At 43.4% G+C, this 27,473-nt stretch overlaps 2 protein-coding genes across 3 annotated transcripts in view; one reads left to right on the top strand and one right to left on the bottom strand.

The window, feature by feature from the left end:
- Positions 1–12,816, bottom strand: part of ZP2 (zona pellucida glycoprotein 2) — a 34,958-nt gene extending 22,142 nt beyond the window's left edge. Inside the window, exons 1-5 of one of the 2 annotated variants that reach the window (XM_020799597.3) lie at positions 12,704–12,816; positions 4,525–4,589; positions 1,865–1,951; positions 1,550–1,644; positions 121–285 (exon numbers count right to left, since the gene is read on the bottom strand). In XM_020799597.3, coding sequence (XP_020655256.3) covers positions 121–285; positions 1,550–1,644; positions 1,865–1,951; positions 4,525–4,589; positions 12,704–12,801 — 510 coding nt within the window. In that variant the 5' untranslated portion in view covers positions 12,802–12,816. Of the gene's footprint in view, positions 1–120; positions 286–1,549; positions 1,645–1,864; positions 1,952–4,524; positions 4,590–4,675; positions 4,825–12,703 lie in introns of those variants that run through there. The other variant, XM_020799598.3, reaches the window with a different exon arrangement.
- An 18-nt stretch (positions 12,817–12,834) lies between these two features.
- Positions 12,835–20,906, top strand: ANKS4B (ankyrin repeat and sterile alpha motif domain containing 4B). The gene is made up of 2 exons (XM_020799599.3): positions 12,835–13,140; positions 19,668–20,906. Exons 1-2 carry the CDS (start codon positions 12,977–12,979, stop codon positions 20,770–20,772), a joined length of 1,269 nt encoding a protein of 422 aa, XP_020655258.3. The 5' UTR covers positions 12,835–12,976; the 3' UTR covers positions 20,773–20,906.
- The last annotated feature ends 6,567 nt before the right edge of the window (positions 20,907–27,473 follow it).

The following is a 27,473-nucleotide window of genomic DNA, read 5'->3' as shown; positions in this document are numbered from 1 at the left end:
GAGGTTAGCTGCACTGTGTGACTGCAATCAAGATGGATAACTCAGCCACCCCATAGGAGGACTTTTCTAGTTTCCTCTTCCGGTCAACCACCAGCTATAATGAGAGTACTTTGTACTTACAGCCATGAAGTCTTTGGTGCAGTTCGTAGCGCTGATGAAGGTGCTAGGGAGAGAGGGCTCATCTGCTTGGACCACCTCACAGTTGACCTCATAGATTTCCTCTTCCAAGCCCCACGTTACCGTGTCGTTGAACTGCACTTGAAACCTCAGATGATGCCTCTTATGCTGTTTGCAGAAAAAGTATTTCAAGATACCATGTATCATACCCTTGAAGATTTAGTCAGATCATCTCTCAAAATCCTGGTGACACCAGGCTGTTTCCCCTGAGGCTTTCAGCACCTGTTGTTGGCCTTCACTAGAGAAATTAATTGAATTAGAATATTGCCAAACTGAAGACAACATAGCAGACATACTGACTAAGCCTTTATGTACACAGAAGCATGAGAAATGTATAAATAAGTTGGGAATGTGTTATGTTCAGGCATAAAAAATTAGGAGGGGTGTCAGAATATAGAAATGTTGTAGGCCTGAACATGTATAAGTGTATCATTAATGAGCTGCCATTGTGCACAGATGTGAGAATGCTGAATCACTCTGGAGATGATGCAATGTCTTGAAACCAGAAGAAGACCAGGTGCAAAAGGATGAAGGCATCTGTCTTCTAATTGGACAAAATATGCCATGTATATAAGTGGACTGTGTCTTTGTGTCTTCCTCTTCCACCACTTGCTGCCATGCATGCTGTCCGATTGTATAAAGAGTTCCTGCCATGCTGTTGAGATGCCTGCCTGTAAATAACTGTAAATACTTGTAAATACAACCGTCTTGCAACAAAAGAAGAACTTGTGTCTTCAATAACTCTGCGTATTTCTACTGTCGCCAAATCCTGACAGATCTTTCGCATGGCCATGTTGAGCTTTCCAGAGTCCTGCTCATTATTTTTTTTTAAAAAAAGGTACCAAGCTAAAGTACAGAAAAGGGAAGCTGGGTGAACCGAGAGGGTGTCATGCATTCCTCCTTTAAGAGATATTTGGTTAGCCAAGTTGGAAAAAAGTGACATTGGCAGGGAAGGGTCTGGAGACCAAGTTCTGTGAGGAACAATTGAGGGAACTGCATACGTTTGGCCTGAGAAAGATTGCAAGATGATAGAGCAATTATATTTGAATTTCTAACCTCCCCCGATCTTTATCAGGCCAAACGTATTCAACTCCCACAAATATTGGAAAGGCCATCATATAGAAGATGGAACAAGCCCCTTTTCTGCAGCTTTAAAAGACAGGACCCAAACAAATGTGATTTAAATCATAAGGAAAGAGATTTTGACCAAGTTGTTTTTGAAAAGGAGCTCATTAAAAAAAAAAACAGCCTTTGAATGATATTCTTTGCTACCAGTTCTCATCGCTTTTTGCAGGAAGTCAATTCTTGATTGAACAAGCACAGGATTAATACATCAGCCCCAAAGGATGTTCTTCCGAAGAGTGGCACCCACCTCCTCTTTTGTGCAGTTCACATACACCGCAGTCAGCACTTGCTTTTCATAGTCCAGGTGATAGTGACAATCTTCCATTTGTTCGCCATTGGTATCTAAAGAGATAAAGCCTTCTTGTTACTCGGATGTTTTTGAACTGCAACTCCCAGAAACCCCAGTCAGCACAGCTGGTGGTGAAGGCTTCTGGGAGTTAAAGTCCAAAACTCCTGAGTAACCCAAGGTTAAGAACCAGTGAGCTACAAGACTAGTTGAGAACATCAGCTAATTCAGCTAGAGCCAGGAAGTGGCGGATCCACAGTAACAGGGAATACACACCAAGAATTTCCACTTGCCAGGATGTTGAGTTCGCCAATTCCTTGGGAAACCAGACTTGCACCTTATCCTCATGGCAAGATGTTTTACCTGGAAGAGGAAACAGCATCAAGAACCCAGTCTCAGGTGTAAATCTTGTAGATCAAATAACAGGAACCTCCAGGATTTGTGCTCCACAACTTGATTCTCTGCCCATAATAAACAGCTATATATTGCAAACTCAGTTTTCATGAATGCTAGTCCTTACTTGAGCTGGGTTAATTTTCTGGCTGCAGAAACAGAGGTTGGGAGTTTGATTTGCACACTGTGCCTCCTGTAGAGCCAGGCTGCGGGGCCTTGGGTCACACACAGTATGGTAAAGACTGAAACATGCTCAATGAGAAGAGAAACTTGAATCTTATGGAGAAATCTTATGGAGAAATCCAGACGAGATGGGCATGCCCTGGAAAAGAGCAGTTATCAGGAACTCCTGACAGGAACACTCTGCATTCTGGTGCAAACACTTGTTCTTATATCGCTACCACACTGTGGCAGAGAAATACTGGAAAGATGCATACAATATGCAAACTTGCATACTATTGGATCACTTTTTATATCTGTCAACAACTATCCAATGGGTTGACCCAGGAACCCTGAAATGTCTCTCTCCCCTTGATACATAGGTACCAGTAAGGCAGAAGCAAACATTCTAACTTATTTACATGAGGTCAAATTGCATCTAACTTATAATGACCTTAATAAAATTTTCAATATAAGCAAGATATTCAAAAAGTGGCTTTACCAGTTCCAAACCCACCCCAGTGAGCCTCTATAGTCCACCACTCTATTTACTACACTATTTGTTGCTTCATAAACAGTTTTTCATAATGCTTTTACCTAACAATGTTCATAGAAGCGTAGTACAATCAAGTTGGAAGGGGCCTATAAGGCCATTGAGTCCAACCCCGCTGCTCAATGCAGGAAAGATCTGACAGCCAGCTGTCCAACTTTCCCTTGAATGCCTCTAGGGTTGGAATGCTGACCACCACGCGAGGTAATTGGTTCCATTGTTGTACTGCTCTAACAGTTAAGTTTTTCTCAAGGCTAAACATGCTTGGTTTCTAGGCCCCTGATCTTTGTTACCCTACTCTGAACTTGTTCCATTTTGCTGGCATTCTTCTCAAGTTGCAGAGTCCATTAATATAGTGTCATTCTTTTTTAATATGTGAATAATTTATTGTTTTTAGCTTTTAATATTGTATTAGTGATATAATCTGCCTTGGGTTCTTTTTTTTAGCAGAAAGGTATGACAAAATATTTTTTTAAAATAAAATACACCATATTAGATACTTCTAACCTATTTAAGGTTCTTGAATGTAGCTGTTTGGTAATTATACTTTGATTTGCAGTGGTACAGGAGCCACTGGCCCTACAGATGTTTCAGGCTCCATCACCCATCAGCCCCACCCATTATGACCCATGATAAGAACTTTCAGGGAATATGCTCCAACCATCTGGAGCAGCAGAAGTTCCTGACAACACTGTACAGCTTTTCTACATCCGGTGCCTTCCAGATGTGTTCTTGGTTACAGACCCTTGATTGCTATTTGATGTGAATTGTGGCAAGAACTTGGAAAAGTTACTTTCCTCTGCTATAGCTTCCCCCAAAATCCCCCAACCTAGGAAGTCAACAGCTCTTAGAGAAGTTACTTGTTTGACTATATCACCACTGGTCCAAAGGAGGATTCTAGGAGCTGTCAGTTAATAAAACAACTTATTCCAATTGTGATCCAGCACAAGAAGAGAATATCAAGTGGCGAGGGGGAAAGCTCTTAACCATTAGGGCAGTACGACAATGGAACCAATTACCTTGGGAGACTGGGAGTTCTCCAGCACTGGAGGGATTCAAGAGGTGCCATTTGACAGATGTAGCTTGAGTTTGATTCCTGCATTAAGCAGGAGGATGGACTCAATGGCTTTACAGGCCCCTTCCAACTCCATTATTCTATGAAAACAGAATGTTAAAAGCCGGTTACATCGGATTATTCTCTGAAAAACATGATAGTTGTTTTCTGGAAGACAACAAGGGCGCCCAGCTAAGAAAGAGGTGGCTATGTTTGTGGCCAGCTCATCTAAGACTTCACAACTGGCCTTACAGATGTGCTGAGGAGTGCTAGATAGAAGCAAGGAAACACCTGGTACAAACTCGAGACCGTTCCGAAAGTCAAGATTGTTGCCGACTACATCCGTGCAGCTGTGGAAGGGTGCAGAAAACATCAAAACCGGCTTGATCTTGTTGGAAGATTTTGTGCAAGTATTTCACTAGCCCTTCTTTCACTGAATCACGCTAGCCACCAATGCCACCCCGATTAGTCTCCGGCCACTCTGTTTCAAAAATTCCCACCTATGGGCTTCATACCATCTGACCAGGCAAAGAATCCTGGAGAACTTGGAAGCCTGCTGCATTTTGGTCAATCCCAACCAAAGTATCATCCCATATTGAAAATAAATGCACTTCCCTAGAAATGCAGATTTATAGCACAGCCAGGCAGCAATCCAACCTTTAAAAAAGGAAAGAAAAAAAATACACCTAATATGGCTCCTTTCCAATACTTCTGATAAAAGGCAGGAGGGAGAGAAAAAAAAGAGGAAAATAAATGTATTGAAAATCCACCCCACCTTACCTGGATAATCTACAGCCACCGCTTCAAGAAAGCACCCAGTGAGGCAGGCAACCAAGAAAAACAACCTATGTGCAAAATAAAAAGAACCATTAATTTTTTTTTAAAAAAAGGACAGTCTTCTCTCCGTCCCTTCCGCGGAACTTGAATTTACCGTGTATTACAAAAACCGCAAGCCCTCTTGAACCACATCCCGGACAATCAAGACAGAGGAAAAGGATCCTATAAGATGTCAAAGGCAACCAAGAGCGTTTTTATACCAAGCGTGCCAGCGTCTTGACCGCGCACGCGCCGCGTTTTACCCATTCACACGTTCTCCGATTAGCACCTGGAGGGAATCAGCCGCTGGGCTTCCCACGTGCCCCGTATTGGAAGGGCGTGTTTCCGTGGCCGTAGAAGCGGCATCGAGTTGCGTCCCGTGGCCGCGTTCACACGTGCCGCTGGCGGGGGTTTAAGCAAGGCGCCGAGATGCTTCTAGGATCGCGCTGCGAGCTGCTCGGCGGAGCGTCCGCCGAGGCGCTGTTTTTTTTTTTCCCTCAAGAGCTTTTTAAACACCTTTTTGAATTCAAGGGAGTTCCGAGTAAGCTGATCTTGGATCGGGACGGCCCCGTTGCAAAGCATGTAATTTTTAAAAAATTATTTAAAATGTAATTTTAAAATTTTTTTACAAAATAGAATAAAGTAATGTTCACACCCCCGCCTGCATTTTTCGTGGAAGCTGAGAAAAACACGTGTGCGATTACACCGCGTTTCCCCTCCCTCCCCAATGCGAGGTATTTGTCTACTTCCAAGTAAAGGCCATTGAATGAATTTAGTGGGTCGTTTTCTCCAGGGCGTTTTTACAGGGAGTAACTTCAGAAGAGGGAGGATGAGTAGTTTGTGGGCGTTCCGTTTCGATTCCGTTCCTGTAATTGACATCCTCTCTCCTTCTTTGCCCCATCCTCCACGCTGAGGTGTTTTTTCTCCCCCGTATTTTCCCAACACAGAAAAAAAAATTAAAATGCAACAGGAAAAAAAATAACGTTTTTCTTGTCCCCAGTGTGGATTCAAACCTATAGGATTCTCAGGGTAATCCTCTACCGTGGATCAGCTTGGTGATGGGCACATTGAGATTCAGGCACTTGCCTCTCGATTCTTCAGCAGTGAGGAGGCCAAAATGGTCAGGATCTCTCTCTCCCCCAGCGGGCCCCTCCCGGTGGATGTCAGACTCCACATCCCATTACCCACAGCAAAGTTAAGATGATGGGAATTGTAGCCTTGGGGCACACAGATGGGGTCCACATACTTAGCTAGAAAATTTGGTAGGATAGAGAAGTACTGGTTAGCTCCGTGGTTTAAATATTCTTGGGGAGTTCAAATCCCCCGCAGTGCCTCCTGGACTGGATGATCTCGAGGGTCCCTTCCAGCTCTGCAATTATAAGATATGGAGGAGAATAACAATAAAAATCTGACTAATGACTTCCAGATTGTGTCTCTCTTTGTTGTTAAGGTGGACACTGAAGTGAGCTGCCTGTGAGACCATATTACTTTCTGATGTCATTTTGTTTTCTTTCCTGAAAAAAAAAATCTTACTTTTATTTTTCCGAGACGCTTAGAGCAACATGTGTGGCTTTCCATCCGCTCATTCTCACAACGACCCTGTAAGGTAGGCTGATCTGACCCAGTGAGCTTTCTGGGGCTAACTGAGAGTCTGCACTAGATAGAGAGTATACAGAAGTGGTTTATCATTCCCTTTTTCTGGGGCTGCCTTGGGGCTGTGCAGATTGCCCATGGCCACCCAGGTTGGCTCTTCTCCTAGAAATTGAACTCGCCACCTTTGGCTTTGCAGCCAGATCCCTAACTCACTGGCTCTCCAACCAGTCTCCTGACCCGAGGAGGGATGCGAGATGTTCAAGAAGTGGCTGGCCATAGCGACTCTCTGATTGACTACGGATTTGAACCCAGGTCTTCTGAGCCCTAATCTGAAAATATACACACTGGCCTCTCTCTAGTTTTTCCATAGTCTTCCTCCAGCATTGCAGATGTTTCCCTCATTTGATCAGGGATGGGAAAAGTTACTTTGCTAGCATTGCTAGCATTGAGAAAGGGGATTCTGGGACCTGTAGTCCAAAAATTAACTTTTCCAAGCTCTGGATATCTCTCACTGTAATTATTTGGGGAGCAAACAGTAACAATGTCATTCTGGCTTTTTTCCAATTTAATTTCTTTTTTCTTCTCCTCCTCTTTCTGTTTACTTTAGAAAAGAAATACATGTCAAAGGCTAGCAGTAAACAACTTATTTCTCAGATCTCAAAAAGGGGGCCCTCCCTTTCAGCATCCTTAAAAGGTAGCTTCAGTTGCCAGTTCATTTTGCATATGAATAAGGAAGAAACGTTTGAAATGGTAATGAAGAGTTCTGGGACCCAGTGATGACACTCGGAATGGATTATTGCTTTCTTTTTTGTGTGTATGCAATGTACATTGTTCCATACTGTTTAAAATAGCTTTTTCCGGTTCTTAAGTTGCCATTTTTGATTGTTTTAATTTGCTTCGTGATGTTTTGTGAGGTGTACCTTGCCCCGAGACGCTTGGATTTGTGCCAGGACATAAATATTTTGATGGATTATGGTGATTTAAAAAGTAAAAATCAGAGCCCTGCCCCCCCCCCAAAAGTTGCCAGGAAGAGCATGGAGATAAGGAGGAGATAATCCTGACTTACTTCCACCAGTTAGACAACGGGTAGGTGGAAGGAGCTGAAGAGCAGCTATCAGATATAATAGTCTTTATTAACCTTTGAACTGCAGGGCTGGAAGGGACCCTGTGGGTCATCCAGTCCAGCCCCTGTCAAGGAGCCTCAGGGCGGGAATCGAACTCCCAACCTCTGGCTCTGCGGTGAGAGACCTAACCCACTGAGCCATCCAACAGTTAATATGTGTATCTAAGAACTTGTGCCTTGACTTTGCTCTTTCCTTCCCTTTGTTTTCTTCTTCTTTTGCGTTATATGTATGAAGGTGGGGACTGACTTATTTTTAATGTTAACAAATGGCTTTGCAGCTGAGAGCAAGGGAGAATATTTTAATTAAAGTTATTAATAATGGCAAACAGGCCATAGGTTCCAGTGTGTGGTCTGGAGGGCCTCTTTCTTCATTTTCTCTCTCTTTTTTCCTTAAAATTCACCTGAGGCCTAAAGTTACAGGCCGCTTTCGAACAAAACTATATGAGACTTGAGCTTTGCAATTAAAAAGTGATAAAATATTATCTCTCCAGTGACAGGTTCCTTCAAAGCCACAATGCCTGCAAACTCAATTTACCGAAGAAGCCCCTTGTTTACTTGCCAGTGACAATCAGCAAGCAAAAGAAAGCTAATCTGCCATTTGTGGTACTTTGGAAAGGTTGTAATCAAATACCCTTTACCTCTTAAGGAGGATCCACTTCTAATTTTTAAAACTGGCATCAAATCTAAGCTAAGTTTTAGCTTGGGTGTAAAAATGGCCACCCACCTCCTGACGGTTGTCCCACTCTCACCATTGAGTCCAGAGTTTGGATAAGTTACTTTTCCATATCATAACTTCCAGGGTACCACATTTTGAGAGTTTCCATGATCCCTGGAAGCTATACAGTGGACCCTCGACTTACAGACGGCTCGACTTACAGACTTTTCGAGTTACAGACTTCTCTGGCTGCAAAATTTAGATTCGACTTGCAGCCAGAGAATCGACTTACAGACCAGAAAAAAACCAAAATGGAATAAAAATAGAATAAAACCACTGGTTATGGGATTAATCAGTTTTCAGTGCATTTTAGGTCAATGGAGATTCTACTTACAGACTTTCCGACTTGCAGCCACCATTCCAATATGGATTAATTCCTTAAGTAGAGGGTCCACTGTAGTCCAAACAGTAACTTTTCCCAGCATTGGTAAGCATAGCTGATGTGGACGTAGGAGAATGTGGTGTGACTTCAAAGGAAATGGGGATAAGAAAGCTATGGTTATTCCTGATAAATAGAGAAATTTGAATCGTATGTGCGTGTGCCAGCGCATAAAACATGCACACCTCAGTGGAGAGGAAACCCCCTACCCTTTTATTTTTATTTTTTGAGTGAGAACTGTCAGGGCAATGGCAATCGGAAAATGCAAAGCAGTGAGTCACCAGCCTAACCGTCCAAATAATAACCGGTTACACAAAAAACCAGATAGTTCCCTTTGTAAACAGATGTAAGCTACCAACTTCAATGGGCTTATTCAGGAATTGAACCCATAAAAGACAGGGAGACTTGCTTTCCAGGAATCTTGCCTAACACTTGAGTTTGGGAGCACATGGAACAATGGTGCTGAGTTCAAAAACTTCATTTCAGACATGAATCCTTTGAAGTCCCCTGCTTTTCCCTTGAGGTTTTGCTTCTCCCATTTCACAGTGAAGTGAACTGGTCTTTAAAACATCTTTTCACTGGAAAAGAAAGACGGTGATTCTTTTCTTACAAGTTTGTGTGAGGCCGGACATAAGGATAAATAAACTCCTGAAAGGGAATTTGGGGTGAGTTTGTTTGATCTTTCCCCAAATGCCTGGGAGAAAATGCAAAGCAACTCATTAAGCTTCTTCCCCCCCCCCCACTTCCTGGAATTAAAATCAGTCAGGACTGCCACCATTGATCTTTAGCAGAAATGCAATCCGCGGAGACAATTTCCATCTTATTTCAGTGGCTGGCAAGAGCACCACAGCGCATGCTCTTTTCCAGAAAGCCTATGAAGTTCCTTCAGACATTCCTTGGAATCTGTCAAATTTCAGCAACAAAAAGGAAATCCTTTTGTGGGACTTTTGAGACTAGCAAATTCGTTTTGGCAGGCTGCACAGCTTTTCTGCAGATCATGTCTGAGGAAGCCCGTTGCAGCCCAGGACGGTCTCGCACTGGGATAAATTTGGCAGTTGAAAAAAAAAATACTGCAATGTTTTTGTTTTTGTGGAAAGTAAATTAAACACGTTTACCTTTCTCAAAACTGTCAGGTTTGGGCTCTTAAAATTCAATAGGCCCTACCTTTTCTGACTGGCTTTCAGTTTCGCCCCAGAACAAGGGAACAGCCAGAAGCGACATAGTTCAAAGATGCCTTCGTCAGCCACTGCACAGATCATTGGAACTTGTGAAATCTGAAGAGGAGGTGCTTATTATAATCCTTACAGTCATGTTCTGAAGCAAAGTCCAAACATTCAGGCAGTTATGCTGATCTATATCAGCAAATCTGTTCCGGTGTTTTTCATCTTCCAGGAGCAGGTCTTTTATAAAGCTAATGCATCTTAACTGCCCATCCAGTTAAGCGATTCCAAATGCTTTGAATTACAACAGAAATAGTTTATGAAACTACATTATACTTTAGAAAAGATACAGAAACACTGCTACTGTGAGAATGACAGTGATAGAACAGGGAAGCTCAGTGGAATCACAGATGATGCCAGTGTCTTTGGTAATAAATAAAGCCTCTTGCTTCAGTCCTGCAAACCCAAGTTCCACTGCATTTCCATTGCAGGGGCTTCCCACACTAATATTTGCAATGAATTTGTGCAATTAATTTGCAATGGTTTTGTGGAAGGACAGGAAGTGTTGGGAATAGCAGAGTGTGAGTCAACAAGGTCTCCCTCCTTGTTGGTGTGCCGTCTCTTCACACACCCTGGAAGTTGGAAGGAGTGCCATTCGAAAGCCCGGGAAGTGAGCAACGGCTGAATCTGGCAATTCTGGCGGGAAGTGGAGAGAAAAGAGCCCGACGAAAGGGAAAGGGGTCTAATGGAAGGAAGCCAGATAGAGACAGTGATGGTGGAGCGGAGGCTATTACCGACTTGCTTCGAAGGAAGAGAAAGTCTTACCTGAAGGTTGTTGTTGTTGTTTAGTCATGTCCAACTCTTTGTGACCCTATGGACCAGAGCACACCAGGCCCTCCTGTCTTCCACTGCTTCCCGGATTTGGGTCAAATTCATATTGGTAGCTACCTGAAGGTTAGGTACGTATAATCAAAAGAGACCCATGGACTGGAGAATCGGGGGCAGATGAAGTTAGCTAAGGAAGTTGCTCAAAGCGAGTGGAAGAGCTGGACCCCTTACTGGGAAGAGGTGGATGAGAGAGGGAGTCAGAGAAGGAAAAGAGAGGTAAGAAACGGACAGAACCAACAATGGCTTGTCTACTCTGGTGGGTCTCAGTACAATCAGGTTCCCACCCAAGCCACAATGAGCCCCAGGACTGAAAGGGCAGGAAACGCCTGGGTCTATGACCCCCCCAAACCCTTAAAAATGGATATGGACCCTGAGACTCTGGGAAGGGTTAGCCCTAAAGTTGAACAGTTCACTTGGCCTCAAATAAATGGGCCACTCCCTACATCTGATTAGTTGAACAGTTACCAAGCCAGCCTGGGAGGAAGAGGTGGTGTTCGACAACAGTTCAACAGTTGTGTTTGGAACAAATAAAGGAAGTTGAGTTGAACAAAGACCTGTCCGGGAGTGTGTCTGATAATAAAGGAGAAGGCGGGGACGGGACCCAGGATAGGATCGTACAGAGCATAGAAAAGTTACTTTAATGGATTATAATTTCCCAGCCCGCGGGGTTACTGGATGGTAAATTCTGGGATCTTAGCCTGAAAAAAGTAACTTTTCCAATCTCTAGAAACATCCTGGTTTACTTCACAGTGTGCGAACTGCAAAGTGGGTGCTGCTTTTAATTGTTATGTTGCCAAAAAAACAACAGGAGACCAACACATACAAATTAAAATGGCTATTAGTGCTTTGCTTCTTCAAATATAATACAGAAAAGGTTATATGTGTGAAAGAGCCACCACAGCTAAAGGCGAAATACTGTACACTATAATTAAAAACAGGTTTGAAATTTGACAGTGTTTAGCAAAACAAAAGGCCGTCCTGATGAACCACAGGTCACCCTGAATGCTGTTCAGATGGGTTTTAACAATAACTGTGTGCTGTCAAATTGGCTTGGACTTCCAGCAGCCCTTTACAGCATTTTCTGGGTGTAGGGTGTTCAGAAGTGGTTTATCGTTGTTTTCTTCTGGAGGCGCCCAGAGGCCACGGCTATACAGACTGGCTTTTCTCCTGGAAGACACAGCATGGAAATTGAACTCCCAACCCCATGCGCCACAGCCAGGTACTAAATGCACTGAGAGCCAAATTCCAACCTTTGGTATTTTTAAAGGGGGAAATGTTTCTATTTAATCCTTAGGTATTGTTTGCTTCTGTATCTATTATGTGCAGTCAACTTGGCGCCAATCTATAGCAGCCCAATGAGGGCTTTCAAGGTGGGTGAGATATTTAAGGAGTGGTTTTACCAGGTAATTGCATGGTTGAGTGGGGATTCGAACCCAGGTCTCCTGAGTTCTAATCTGATTCTCTATCCACGCTGTCACACCAGGTATCCCTTTATATCTATAAATCTGTATTATTTCTAAACGAACAATAAATCAGGGCACCCTTCTACAATTCCGTGCAAGTCTGTTTCCTCTTTCACCTTTTCGGATGGTGTGTTTGTATTTGTTGGCGTACAGTTGGGCCCCTCGAGGCCTTCATCGAGCGAGGCAGGGAGTGGAGCACCAGCATCACAACTCCCAGACACAATTGCATCCTTCCACCCCACAGCCTGATGGTGATTTTCCCCCGAGTAGTAGCATTCCCCATGTACTGTGCATAATAATGGTGTGTCTGTGTGAAATGTGAGCTATAGTGGGAATTATGGCAACCCCCGGGCATGTTGTGCTGCTGGCTGGCTGCCAATCAATACTTTCCCTCTCCCCATTCTGGGCTGGCATATAACCTACAGCCATTTACCTGGATTCCCCTTGTGCCCATGTCCGCCATCAGCTGGCTCAAACACTATTTCAGCCCAGCTCCCAGCCCTTGCTTGCCTCACCTCTGTGACATAATAAGGGCCCACCCTGTGACATCACAAGGCTCCGCCCCCACACTCTCTGGCAGTGGGCCTCAGAGAAGGAGATATGCCAATCATCCGATGGAATGATCTAGCTTATTATTAGGCTGCAGCTCCTGTGGCTACCCAAGAGAGAGAGAGAAAGCAATGCCTCTATATAGAGAGATGTACATTAAACATATACAAATATATTTTTTTAAAGCCAGGTTCTGGAGAATGTGAGGCAAAGTGTCTGGGTTTGGATGCCCCACCCTTTATCACCTATTGGGCTTACTGACTTTATACTCACATTTCATCAAAACGACACCCATCCCAATCTAGCGTGAATATCCAGAATTTCACTCGTCGTAATAACGGTGTATCCGTAATGTGGTCTGGCATCAACATGCAAATAAGGTGCTGGGGGACTGACCTTTGGTTCCTCGTTTCTGTCTTGCCTACGCTGGCACCTCTGCGATTATTAATTAACTTTCCTTCTCTTCAGAAGCATATGGCTGTCGGGTCTGGCTGTCTCCCATTGTGAAGAGATTCTGCCTCAGCCAGACCTCGCCAGGATAGGAAGATGTCCACCCGTTACCACCAGGCAGCGGCTGACAGCAACCTGGAGTTACTGAAGGAAGCCACCAGAAAAGATCTGAATACTTCGGACAGAGACCGGATGACACCCACCCTGTTGGCAGCTTACCATGGCAACCTCGAGGCTCTGGAAATCATTTGCCGACGAGGGTAAGCGTACAAACAGGCCATAGATACCGACTGTAATGTCTCTTTGATAAATGATATCGTTGGGCTGAGGTCAATGAGACAAGTTGCCTTTGATTAATGTTTCTTAATTGGGGGCTGGGGGACCTTTATTAAAAGTCCCAACTTTATTTTCACTTCTGAGAAAATTGTGGGTGTGTATAAGAGAGAATTTATTGGTCATATCCTGTCCTCTATTCAGAGTTCTCAGGGCAAGGCAAATACCATAGAAACAATTTTAAAAGATGTTTAAAAAAAATTCAAACATATATTATGTCCATGTGTATATCTGTCCCTCTCTACCTGTTCCAGAACTGTTGCCTTTAAAAAAAAAAACTACAATGCCCAGAACCTCTGGGAGTTGTAGTCCAGGGAAGTAACTTTTCCAAGTTCTGGGCAGGTAGAGAGGGAGAAAAACAAATATTCCCAAGCGCTGTGCTTCCCTTCTCATCTTTTTACATTGACTGAAAGAGACGTTGCAAGTTCCATGTTTATTTTTACAGGAGATTAGTCTCTCATGAATCAAATGTTTAGGGTTTTGTCCTACCTGGTGATGATGCCAAAAAGTATCTAGCAAGTGATGTAATGATGCTTCAGACACTTGTCTGCACCCATTTCTCCTCCCATCTTTTCTCGTTTTGGGGAGTTGAAAACACACATAAATAGCAAAGAAGATATAAACTGATGAGGAGAAAAGGGAAAGATTATTATGGGAAGGAACTCTAGTGAAACAGGACATATGTGAAATTCAGAGGTTTCCATGGTTTCTGACCCCCCAGGAATTCAGTTTATGGAATCTAATCTTCATACAGTGTTGAAAAAGGAGAAAATACATCACACCCATTGACTCAGGATAACTGCCAGAAAATGCAGTTTACATTAAATTACCAGATATTAATCTTTAAGTAGAAGCTAGTTTAGAAATAATAACTATAATTCTAATAGAAATAATAGAAATGTTTCCTTATGAAGATGCTGTAAAAAGTAAAGGTAAAGGTTCCCCTTGACAATTTTTTTGTCCAGTCGTGTCCGACTCTAGGGGGCGGCGCTCATCCCGCTCTTCAAGCCATAGAGCCAGCGTTTTGTCCGAAGACAATCTTTCCGTGGTCACATGGCCAGTGTGATTTAGACACAGAACGCTGTTTACCTTCCCACCGAGGTGGTCCCTATTTATCTACTCGCATTTGCATGCTTTCGAACCGCTAGGTTGGCGGGAGTGAAGATGCTGACCAAGGCCTAAATTGCTAATCCCAACTAAAGCAAGTCCATTCAGTCAACTGTCAAATGATAAATCAACATGAATCCCATTGATTAAGTGGTTCTACTCCAGCAGGGACTAGCCACTGGGTTTAGGCTTATATGGCTCCTTTGCTGTCCAGTTGTGAAGTGTTGATGAGCAAACTTCAAACCCACCCATCCCCAATACGCACATGTTTTGGTTTGTGATCTTTCAGCTGGAAAGCCTTTAAATGGGAGACTTTAGGTAGGGTTGAGGGCATAAAAGTTGAACCAAAGTATTATTGCATTTGATTTTGCTTTTCACACAGATGACTTCCAATAACACATTTAGTCCTGCTTTTGTCACAGTTGTCTGGGATTAAAATCCATTCAAGAAACAACAATTCTGTTGTGGATCTTATGAATCTCATTGTTTTATATCTGAAGTATGGCCATGCTTCTCCTGGTCTTGTCTTCAGCTGGCAGTAATCTTTTTTTATTTTTGCTGGGGTTCAAAAATCAGCCTACAGTAGTCTTCTGGAAAGCTCTCACTTGGAAGATTTTACTTCAATTGGGTTGTCCTTCTGGGTGAAGGTCAATTAACAGATTAGTTTATTTACACATTTAGTGTCAGTTCAACCGCCCTGGTAAACTTTACAGAAGATCCAGATAGACAGGGTACATTGAGGTGATCAGAATGGATTGGGAAACAGTCCAGCTGCTCTGCCTCTTAGGCATCTTGCTTTGAACCCTAGCAAAATTATTTTTAAAACTCTGCTGCTGCCTGAGGCCATAGACAAGGTATTTCCCGAATCTGCAAGACAGAAGCTCTCCCACCAAGACTATACGGACTACCCAAAATCCACAAGGACTCAATCCCACTCAGACCCATTGTAAGTGCCATCAGCTCCCCAACATATGAATTAGCCAAACACCTAGCGACCCTCCTACAGACCCACATTGGACAAACCTCATCCTACATCAAAGACTCAGGACATTTCATAAGCAAAATCAGCACCCTAAAATTCAACCCTGGGGACAGACTGATCAGCGTTGACGTAGTATCCCTGTTCATAAAGGACACCCTGACACTCATCCAGCAGATATTTCCAGAAGACATCAAGGCCCTTTTTCAACTCTGCCTAACGACCAGCTATTTCCAGTGGGACAATGAATTCTATGAACAGACAGATGGAGTGGCCATGGGGAGCCCCCTCAGCCCGGTTATAGCAAACTTCTACATGGAGCATTTTGAAAAACTTGCCCTGGCTTCGGCACCCCTCGCACCCACAGTCTTGTTCCAAAATGTGGATGACACCTTTGCAATTTGGAGTCACGGTGAAGAAAAATTGGAAGAATTTCTCAACCATTTCAACAGCATCCACCCAAATATACAATTCACCATGGAAAAAGAAAGAGAGGGCCAACTCCCGTTCTTAGATGTCATGGTATTCTGCAAAACTGACCTCCTATTGGGACACAAGGTCTACAGAAAACCCACCCGCACAGACCGGTACCTACACAAAAACTCCAAACACCACCCACAGCAAAAAAGAGGCATAATCAAAACACTGGCAGACCGGGCAAATCGAAACTTGTTTACCTCTGGCTTTGCAATGTGGTGCCCGGTTTTATGTGCCATATTTTATTCTCAATAAACATGACCTTTAAACAGTGTGATGGCTTATCCTGAAGTTGCAGCTCTATTCCTCAGCGGTGGTGGAAATGAACACTGCTTTGTCGATGCAGCTAATAAAGAAGAAAAATTGTCTTTTTTTTTTATACAGAGGTAGGCAATTCCTATCTCTGGGGTATATCCCTTCTTACTGCAGGCATGCTCAGAGACTCACATAACAGAATGCTAACATCAAATGAAATGAAATTTAAATTGCTTGGGACCTGGATATTTAGTAGAGCATGTTTCCCTGCCTATACTTGTCTGATCATTAAGATCGGCTGGTGTGTGTGTGTGTGGGTATTTCTATATACCAACACTGGGAGCAATTTGCTATATAAAGGTGCAGGAGAGGACTTTGCTGGTTGTGACATCTCTGTTGTGGAGGCCCAACTGATGCCAACATTTCCTTTATTTCTGTGCCAATTTAGGCAGTCCCCCTGAACATTTAGACCCTAACGAGGTCATGACAGTTTCTAGTTTTTCACTTTGCGGGGCTTAACTTTGCTTTGCTGAACTGTTTTAAAGCGTTTGGAAGTATTGTAATAGTTTTAGGTTCGTTTAAGGTCTGTGTGTACAGTATATGAGAGAGAGAGAGAGAGAGAGAGAGAGAGAGACCGACTCAAAACTATGAAAAAAGGAACAGGCAAACAGGACAAAAAGCTTGAATTAAGAGGGAAAGGGAAGGAAGGGAATGTTGATGGCAGGGGGGTGGTTTTGAATCACTGCTGGCTACCTGGAGCCCAGGAGCTGTGCTGTCCATTGTTTACCAAAGTTACCTGGGTCTTCAGGATGACTGAAAAACTATCATCTCTGTTGCCACTGCCGTCCTCTTCCTCTTTTTCTATTCTTCCCCTTCACGTGTTCTCACACAGTGGTTGCCAACCTTGTTTCCCCAGATGTTTTTGGACTACAACTCCCAGAAATCCTGGCCAGCATAGTCAGTGGTGAGGTCTTCCGGGAGGTTTAGGCCCAAGAACATCTGGACACCTAAGGTTGAGAACCACCTGCCTCACAGCATCCGTGGGAGGGACAGAGGCTGGAGGGGGACACCGGGAGGGGTGCCGACTGTACTTCTCCTCCCACCTCAAGAAGGAGGGGAATTTGCCTTGAAATCATGCCCCCTCACTCTGTCACAGACTGACCTACCTCAGAGGATTGGGGAGGCGATTCATGGATAGGGATGTTAACTCATTGGAGAAGCATTAGGTAACTAATAAAATAAACTCCGATCTGCCCCAGCCACGGATTGTACAAACCAACTAGGAATGTGAAAACATTCTTGGTCTGGGTTTCTCCACATCCCTCCTGCCTTCTTGTCCGGCTGGCAATCTGTATCAGGTGGTGAGGCTTCCTCAGCCAATTTTGCCATCAATAAAGGCATGTGAATGCTAGAGAAGACACATTCTCTCTTTGAATGGAGAGCTTCTGCAAGTAAACTCATTTTCTTGTTGCACTCCTGCCCAATAAAAGAAAATGTGTGGCTAGGGAAGTGCGGGGTGTGTGTGTGCTTTGTAACCTACAGGTAGCAGATGAAATGGTTTCATTAGGGCAGCTGCTTTCAGAGGCCTGGAACTCAGCTGGAAGCATAAGATGCTTTCTGTGAGTTTCCATTTATGGCCAAGAAAAAACATCTCAGAAACGAAAACACTCTTGAGAACAGAAAGTAGGACTTGTGGGGGGGGGGAGATGCATTTTCTTGGAATCCAATAAAATGGAAAGGAGTGAAGTAAAGCATCAGGATGTGCTTCTTATAAACAAATATACAAGAGGCTGACCTGGATACAGACAGCCATCAACTATTGAAACCCAGGATCCCCAACGTGGGTACTTAAGATAATCATGCTGATTTTCTTCTTAGGAAAAAGTCCTGCTTTCTAGAGGGTATCAAATGTGGTTTTCACAAACTTTGGCTGCAATTTCTTAAAACTGATCTATGCATGCAGTTGAGTGTCATTGAGCTAGAGCTTGGAGAGTTACTTTTTAAAATTAATTAATTCCTGTTACTTGTAGTGTTTGAAAAGTAACATGTTGCAGTTGACTAGGTTAGTTGTTTCACTGACTGCTGCTTTTTTTTATTAGTTCCTTTTACAGGATGGGGGGCAAAACCTAATACAAAGCACATGTAAAATTGTAGAAATTCCAACGTGCCCTTAAAGGTAATGGCTACAGCAACTAGGAAACATTAAACCATTGAAGGAACTTTTTTTCCTACTAACTGTTACTTTTGAAGTATGCCTTCTCACACTCTCAATACCCCACTCAAAATAGTCAACTTGTGCTGCTTATAATTACTGTAGTTACTTCTACGCTCTAGTCCCCTGGACTGCAAGGAGAACAAACCTACCCATTTTGAAGGAAATCAACCCTGAGTGCTCACTGGAAGGACAGATCCTGAAGCTGAGGCTCCAATACTTTGGCCATCTCATGAGAAGAGAAGACTCCCTGCAAAAGACCCTGATGTTGGGAAAGTGTGAGGGCAAGAGGAGAAGGGGACGACAGAGGACGAGATGGCTGGACAGGGTCATCGAAGCGACCAACATGAATTTGACACAACTTCGGGAGGCAGTGGAAGACAGGAGGGCCTGGCGTGCTCTGGTCCATGGGGTCTCAAAGAGTCAGACTTGACTAAACAACAACAACAACAAGCTCTAGGTGGAGACGGTTATTCCTTTACCATTTCTGAACTCAGTAATTTAAATTCAGTATCCTTTGGCAGAGGGCAGAAAGGACCATTTTGCCTTTTGCCTCAGTCAGCAAAAAGGCTTGGGTCAGCCCTGAAATTCAGCAGAAAACGGTTTAGGACCTCGATACTTGGCGGAACGCCTTCTCCCACCTAGATCTACCCGTGTCACTCGCGCGAGCCAGGAGATAAGGCTGAGGAGCCTAACGCCGAGAGAGGCCCGAAAGGAAAAGACCAAAAACCGGGCCTTCTCGGCGGTGGCTCCTCGCCTTTGGAACAACTTGCCCCCTGAGATTCGCGCGGCTCCCTCGCTGGGCATTTTTAAGAAACAACTAAAAACATTGATGTATAGGCGGGCCTTCCCAACAGAAAACCCTTGACGATCTTTTTTTTTCTTATTCTGTTCTTTATTCTTTTTTATTATTTACGTTTCTGCTGTAAAGTCTTAAAATTACATTGTTGTTTTTACTGTAAGCCGCCTAGAGTGGTCTAATATGATCAGATAGGCGGGATAGAAATAAAATAAATAAATAAATAAAAATGACAGACTGAAGTCATGCTGTCTATGAAGGGTCACATTTGTGTATGCTCCTTTAGATCTCTCTCTCTCTCTCTCTCTCTCAGACACACACACACACACACACACACACACACACACACATACACAGAGAGAGAGAGAGAGAGACATTCATGCATGTACACACACCCTGGTTTGTAGACAAACAGCACACCAATCCCGAATTGTCTCTTTGATTGTTAGTTATTGGTTTTTTTGTTCATTTGCAGGGAAGAATTTTAAAAAGCTACTCCCACCTTCAGATATAACCTTCATCAGGGCTCTGACATCATCCATATTCATTGCCCTTGTAAACCCAATCCCTGGTCCTGTATGAGTTCTTTATGCTTTGTTTTTGTTTTGTTTTTCCCCCCTTCCAGAGGTGATCCGGACAAGTGTGACATTTGGGGCAACACCCCTCTTCACCACGCTGCCTCCAACGGCCACACTCACTGTGTTTCCTTTTTAATCAACGTTGGCGCCAATATCTTCGCTTTGGATAATGACCTGCGTTCTCCTCTTGATGTTGCGGCCAGCAGGAATCAGTATGAATGCGTCAACCTTCTTGATAATGCTGCTACAGAGCAGAACATTAAGAACCCCAAAAAGGTCTCCCGCCTGAAGGCGGAGGCTCAGCAAAACGCCGAGAGGCAACTTCGTGAATGTGAAAGACGCCAAGAGAAACACGAACACAAAATGGCCCAGAATTTCAGCAAAGGATCTATATCTTCAGCAAGGGAAACGACCACAAGACCCAAAATCTCCAACTTCTTCACTTCTAGCTCATTAAGCGCCTTCCCTAAGCAGTTGAAAGACACGTTCAGGCTGAGGATGAAAAAAAAAGAAGAGACGTTAGACAACAGAGAAGTAGAATGGGGTGGTAGTCAAAACGACCTCCCAGCCGGGCGAACGGCTGTCATGGACATGTTCAACGAAAATGATGAAGACCTCGCCCACGAATTCCAAGGGAAAGCTAGTCTTTCTGAAGATGACGATGGTGAGCAAGGACAAAAGTCGATTTTCAATCGCCCTGGTCTTGGCAACATTGTGTTTAGAAGTCACTTGTCTGCCGGCAGAAGTGCTGATCCATTGTTACTGGCGAAAGAGGGTGTCCTCTCCAAAATACCCAACACATTGTTTCTGGTCCAAGAGTCTGAGGAGGAGGGTGACCTAGAAGACCCTGATGCTGATGTTCCCCCAGACGGCCATCCTGAAGAACCTTGGGTTGAAGAGGAAATCGCGTGGAATGATGGTGAAATGGAGGCCACCCCCTTGGAGGTGTTCCTGGCCTCACAAAACTTGAACGAATTGCTTCCCATTTTGATGAGAGAAAATATTGATTTAGAAGCCCTCATGCTTTGCTCCGATGAAGACCTGCGGAGCATCCAAATGCAGCTGGGTCCAAGGAAGAAAATCCTCCACGCTATCGAGAGAAGACAGCAGGCCCTTGCAAACCCGGGCAAGGTCCAAGATACTCAGTTGTAAGTCATATTTGTAGAACCAAGTGTCTCTGTGGACATCACTTTGCATCAAGCGGCTGTTCTTCACCAGAAAGAATAGAATTGCACGTGGGAGAGAGAAGATTCGAGCTTTCATCCTGTGTGGAGACACTTAGCAGAATCAGGACCTACCATTAGCATCTTGGGATCTTTGAAGATCAGGTCTATTCCGGGTTTGCGCAAAGACACAGACCACCGCCTTTCCTGTAACCATGGCAGTAAGGAAACGTTTCCAGGTAGTTAGACTATTTTGGACTTCGGGTTGAATGATATTCTGGTGGGCGCCTTTGCATCCTAGGGGCTGAAGTCCTTTAGATGTAACTCTTCAGGCCTAAATGGCAATGGTGTCATCAGCTCCCAGCGTTAATCTTTAGATTAATTTAATTTCTTTAATATTTTAAAATTTTATTGGTTTTAGCTTTTAATATTGTGTAAGTCACCTTGGCTACATTTTAAGGAGAAAGGCTTGGAATGAATGGATGGATGGATGGATGGATGGATGGATGGATGGATGGATGGATGGATGGATGGATGGATGGATGGATGGATGGATTAATGAATGAATGAATGAATAGATTTAAAGTTTCCTATCTACTTCTCTGTTTCTGATGCTCCATGGAGATCTCTTTTGAGCTTTTGAGAGCCTGAGGATAGGGGCAGGGAGCCTTTAATATCCATAAAATAACTACTTGATCACTAACTATGGTTCTTATAAGTTCTCACCCCACTGCCAAGACTGCCCAAGGCTTGCCCAAGTCAAAAGGGATCCCGAGGGAGCCTTGCAACTTGTAGGGAGAGGGATAATTTTTTTTACATTAAATTAAAGGTTAACATCACAGCTAATGATGCCATCGTCATTTATGCCCATGAAGTTAACACGACTCTGGCTGATGTTTTAATTTGTGTAGTTTAAATGTGGTTAAATGCCACTCTGGTGCATTTGGGGGCCCTGGACTCAAAAGTGCTGGGCTGTCTCCAGGTGATGTTACACTGGAAAATGTCACAAAAAAGAATTGGATCAGGACGCAGTTCATAAGCATGTGAACCAGATCCACAGAAGGGATCCATTCTACTGCTCAGACCAAACTGAAAGAAAACATCAATAAAATTATAATAATCTAAATGTATTTATAAGTATTTACATACAAAAATATGTGTATTTCACTAATTCCATTTCTGTTGCCAAGATTGTTGGTGGGAGGATTGTGTTGAATTGGAATATTAAAAATATAAGCAAAAGAAAAGCAATATTCTGTTGGGCTGTTTTTTTGAACAAGTATGCTCTGTGTCCACATTATGAAATATTCTCATTTTAGAAACCAACTCTGGCAACTCACCCACATTCCAGATTCTTACATCACATATAAATACAGACAGCAGGTGTGCATAAGCACTAGTAAGAACAATATATTGAGGAATTTTGGTTATTCCTTTTAGTTAGCAGAGTATGAGGTAGAAAAAAACCCCCGATATTTGGAGAGATCAGCTCAGTCTCATTACATACACATCTCCTTGGTTTCTTTTGGACACAAACTAGCGTTTTGTATGATAAAAGCACTTTAGAAAAAGGTATCTTTACTTAAGATAGAAAAGGGTATCTTTACTTATAGTTGCCATTCACAGTTACAGTCAGAAGGAACAAAAAGGAAACAATTGCATCTCCAGCATGTGGAAAACCCTACGACTGTTGCTCGGAAAAAGGTCTGGAACAGAGGGTTATCAGCAAAAGCCCTCTTTTGCTGATGGCAAAAAGTAAACAAGCAAACAAGAAGGGAGAGGGCAAGGGCTTTCCTCAAATGCCGGAGGCAGAAAAATAACTGTTAAAATCAAGTTAGTGGCAGAGGACAATCACATTAGGTTGTAAAGCCCCTCCCAGTGATGCCCAGTTCTAATGCATGCTAGATTGCAATTATCTCAAAACAATCTACCATGGGGTTGGCAGACCTATCATTTCCAAATGTTGTTTGACTCAAAAGTACTGTCTAGAATAATTGGGTGTGCTGATTAGGGAGTGCAGTAGAGGGGTGTTGCGATTGGAGTGGTGGACTGTGACTTGGGAAATCCAACTTTTAATTTCCATTGAGTCATCAAGTGTGTTGGGTGATTTCAAGACAGTTATGCCTCCCCGGGTTGTCGTGGGGATAAGGGGATGGTGAGCCATCTGTGCCTCCAAGGATCCCGTGGAAGAAAGGCGAGATAGAGATGCAACTAAAATAAATAAATAAAAAGCAGTCGCCCGGCAACTGCTGTGCTCTAGATTTTGTGCCCCCACCCGGTTTCTTTGTCTCATGACTTGTAGACAAATAAGAGTAAAGGCAGTCAAGGTGAGATTCTCCACTGGTGGTTGGACTTCGTTTCCCATCAGCCCTAGCCACGGTAGCCAAGGGTGTGGGATGCTCGGATTGACTGCCCAGCAACGTCTGGAAAGGCACCCTTTCCAAGCACCTGGTCTAGAGAGAGAATAGGCAGCTGTTGTAGGCAGTGTCTTTGATGTTATAATTTCACCTACATTGCTGTAGTCTAGTTATTTAAAAACTGCAGTGGAAAGCTATACAGACATAAGGAACTAGGGATAAGAGTAGGTCTAGTATGAAGCCATCATAATAGGACTTCTCCCTGGTGGTTCACTTGATCAGTATGTAGGCTGGGTCCAGCCACACCTGAGAGTTAATTCCTACAGTGTCCCCAAAGTTGGATGCCACTGTGGCTGATGATGAGACATTAAAATGGATGCCAGATTCGGCTTGCAGTGCTGTGCTGTGTCACTCCTGACACTACCATTAAGAAGACTTGCCAGAGGAATTAAATGCACTGAATCACTTGAAACACAGCCCGCTCAAGATGCAGGGCTTTAGAAAGTAACACTTCACTCTCCTGTTTCTCAAAATAATGAAATAGCTATTTTTAGTGGATTTTTTAAAAAGTTTGAATGCTACAAGCTGCAGGATTACAGGAGAAAAGACATCCCCTCGTGTTTGTGTCAGCATCCACAAGAGACGATGAGCTAGCGCTTGACCCATGAGATCTTCCTCCTCCACCATTTTGTAAAGCCACACACTCGTTTTGATAAATGTACTTTCTTTTAAAAAAAACAGTCACATTGCCACAGGAGTGAAGATACCCTTGTCGAGACGCAGCTCTGAGGTAGCTCAATTATACTTTTATTAGTGGAGAAATAAATTAATCACCAACACCTAATTATGTGAAACAAATTACTTCCAAGACCTAGCAAGGGGAAGCTTCTGTTAATGTTCATGTCAGAAATACAATGCCTTTTAAAAAACACAACACATCCCTGGAGAGGAGAATGTTTTCTGGACTAGTCTTGTTAGTCATTCCGGGACACTTGTTACAGAAAATTCATCCTTGGAAATGATTCACTCCTGGATGCTTAACATTGCGTGCTGATTGTTTGTACACATTCCAGCTGGCCTGCCAGGCTCCCTGATGGGATAGGAACTGAAGAGATTCTTGTGACCTTTAATGAAATTGCAGAAGTGATTACAAACCTGGCAGCCTCTCTTAACATACATAAATAAGTCTTTCTGAGTACACATCTGTCCTTCTCTGCTAATACAAAAGGAGGGTGGAGGTTGAGTATGTCGTCCAATGACACTTGGATGGTGAGCGTTTCAAGACAAACAAAAGGACTTCTTCAAGAGAGCTTCGTTCAGTTATGGAAGCTGTTAACGTGAGACATAACTGGCCGCTAATTTAAAGAGTTTAGAAAATGGATGAGCCAAATTAGTTGAGGGCAAGGCTAACAAAAGCTAGTAATCACTGCAATTACAGTGGTGCCTCGCTAGACGATGATAATCTGTTCCACTGAAATCACTGTTTAGTGAAATCATTGTCTAGCGAACAGCATTTCCCTATTGGAATGCATTCAATGCGTACCAATGGGGAAGAATCGTCGTTGTCTAGCGAAGATCGGCCATAGGAAAGCCACTTTGCAAACCGCCAATCAGCTGTTTAAATAGCTGTCTTGCGAAGCTTAGGTCCTGAAAACACCTGTTTGTGAGTGCGGAGGGAGCTGTCAAAATGGTCGTCTAGCGAAAATTGGTGTGCGAAGCAGGGACCAAACATTGTCCAGCGGAATTCCCCCATAGGAACCACTGTTTTGCGAATCGCTATAGCGATCGCAAAAAGCCAATGTCTAATGAAAAAACTGTCATGCAGGGCAACTGTCTAGCGAGGCACCACTGTACTCATCAGATGAAGAATGGCTTACAATATTGTTGCCTGGGAAAATAAGACGAAGAATGCCATTGAACGCATGCTCCATGCCCTTGCTGTACATCCTTTATTTCCTCTCATTGCACAACTCGTTAGGCCTGGTGTCACCACGCTCAGCATCCTCAAGCAGCTTCTAGGGCCAATTGCTGATCCTAACAAGAGCTCAAAGTAATTAGTTACAAGCAACATAACTTACCTATAACCCAGTGGTTCTTAACCTTTTTGAAAGAAACGCCCCCTTGAGCCATTGAGGAAGTTATCATCGCCCCCCTCTTATTTCTTATTATATCTTATTTATTCACTTATTTATTTGTTTGTTTGTTTATTTATTTAAGACACTTAAATCCAATGACCCCTGAAAACAAAATTCAATTCCAAGAAAATGAAATGCCCCCAAAAAGTAACATTTAATGATTTAGTTGCAAGCAAATTTCAAGACTCAAAAAGAAATATAAAAAGGGCATAAAATGCAGGAACTAAAAATTTCAAGACAAAAACTTTGAAACTAAATTAAGATAGGAGGAAAATATATATTCATGCACACTGTAAAAAGGCTGCAGCCATCTTCACAGGTTTGGCTTGCTCCAGCGCCCCCATGCTGCCCCTTTTCATTCTACTGCCCCCCTGAAAAATGAAATCGCCCCCTGGGGGGCATTATCGCCCAGGTTAAGAACCACTGCTATAACCAGTACTTTCTCATTAACAAGCAGGGTAACAAGTAATTATAACGTTACATTAAAAGGAATGTAACAAGTAGTGCCAGTGTTGTTTTTGAGGGGTGACAAGTAACATTTTCTAGTTACTTTTTAAAGTTTAATTTTTAAGGGCACTTTAAAATGTAAGACTTTTTTTTCAAGTGTTCTGCTATTCTCTTAGGCACCCAGCCGGAAGAAAAAGGGTCAGGCTGGGCCTTTGCCCCGCCATATGGATTTAAATACCACCTAACCACCAGTCTTTTGAATTTTGGATATATTTCTAGCTCGCCTTTCCCCCCAGGGAGTGCAAAGGCGGCCTGCATGGATCCTCATTCTGTCCTCACAAGCACAATTGTTTTGGCCATTCCAAGGTCTGCAGCCGGTTTCATGGCGTCACGTCCTGTCGGAGAAGCCCTTCAGCAAGAATCAGCCTAACGCTCTCAAACCCAGCAGGGAAGAGGAACTGCAAAGCCACGCAGTCTCTCAAGAAGCCCAAGCCTGTGCAGAGGCCCTCAAGGGGGAGTCATGGACCCCAACCCAGAGGAAGCTTAGGATTGCCTCAGGGTGGGACTCCGATAGTTGAGCTACAGAAAGCCCTCCGTTAGAAAGCACCAGAACCCTCCAGAGACAATGCATGTGCTCGTTCCTGTATCTTTTTCCCAAAACGCGTGGCCCTTGCTTTGGATTCCTGAACCGTCCCCAACTCCTGCACTGTTTGGGCTGCACCTTCGAGTCCTGTTTGTGGCTCGGGATTTTTTTTGATTAATATCGTACGGTGGCTTTGGGTCTCCCCGTCCCGGCTGCCTGCCCTGGTGAGCATTCCGGCTCCTGTCCACACTGCCTTGCGCTTCCCGACGCCTTGGGGTTGCTTTGGCTCAAGAGTCTCGTCTGTTTTGCCGAGCACATGTTGGAATGCAGGCCCCAATCCCGCGTTCTAACTATTATACCACATTCAGGCTCCTATTTAGATCAATAACAATAAAACACCTGATTCAAAATTAAATGCTCAATTTCTTTTCTGCTGTAAAAGAGCAAACACTGTACCAGTTACTACTAGTTTTTAACTAGTACAGAGTTGCCTTAGATATTTTACTTTCATTGAGTTAGACTGTGTGTTCAGAAAACAATCATAACTAATCTCTCAGATCTTGGCTGTATTGCTAGAACAGGCTAACATGGCTATGCATTAGCATTGCTTTGATGTAGATATGGTCCATAGATGGAATGTGTATAACCTTAGAAGAAATAGAGAGTGATATTCTTCCAACATCCCTCATAATCAGGACTTGATTCATAACATTTTTGGCAACTACCTTTCTGCTACAAAAATCACATATGGTAAGAGAGAAACGCATGTCTTAATTTAAATAGCTTTTAAAAACTGAAAAGCCCTCAGAAGTATTTCAGATACAGTGGTGCCCCGCATAGCGACAATAATCCATACCGGAAAAATCCTCACTATATGGATTCGTCGCTATGCGGAACAAAGAAGCCCATAGGAACGCATTAAAACATGTTTAATGCGTTCCTATGGGGGGAAAAACTCACCGTTCTGCGAAAATCCTCCATGCGGCTGCCATTTTCGCTGCCCGGTAAGCGAGGAAAGGGTGTGAAAACACTGCAGGCGGCCATTTTATTTACCCGGTGGCCATTTTGGAACCGCCGATCAGCTGTTTTTAAAACATGGCTATGCGAAAATCGGTAAGTGAAACGCTTACCGATCACCGCAAAGCGATGTTTTGCCATCTAAAACATT

This window comes from Pogona vitticeps, chromosome 13 (assembly GCF_051106095.1).
Source record: "Pogona vitticeps strain Pit_001003342236 chromosome 13, PviZW2.1, whole genome shotgun sequence".
NCBI classification, from domain to species: domain Eukaryota; kingdom Metazoa; phylum Chordata; class Lepidosauria; order Squamata; family Agamidae; genus Pogona; species Pogona vitticeps.
The sequence above is the reverse complement of the archived record's forward strand: the minus strand, read 5'-3'. Positions and strand labels throughout refer to the sequence as shown.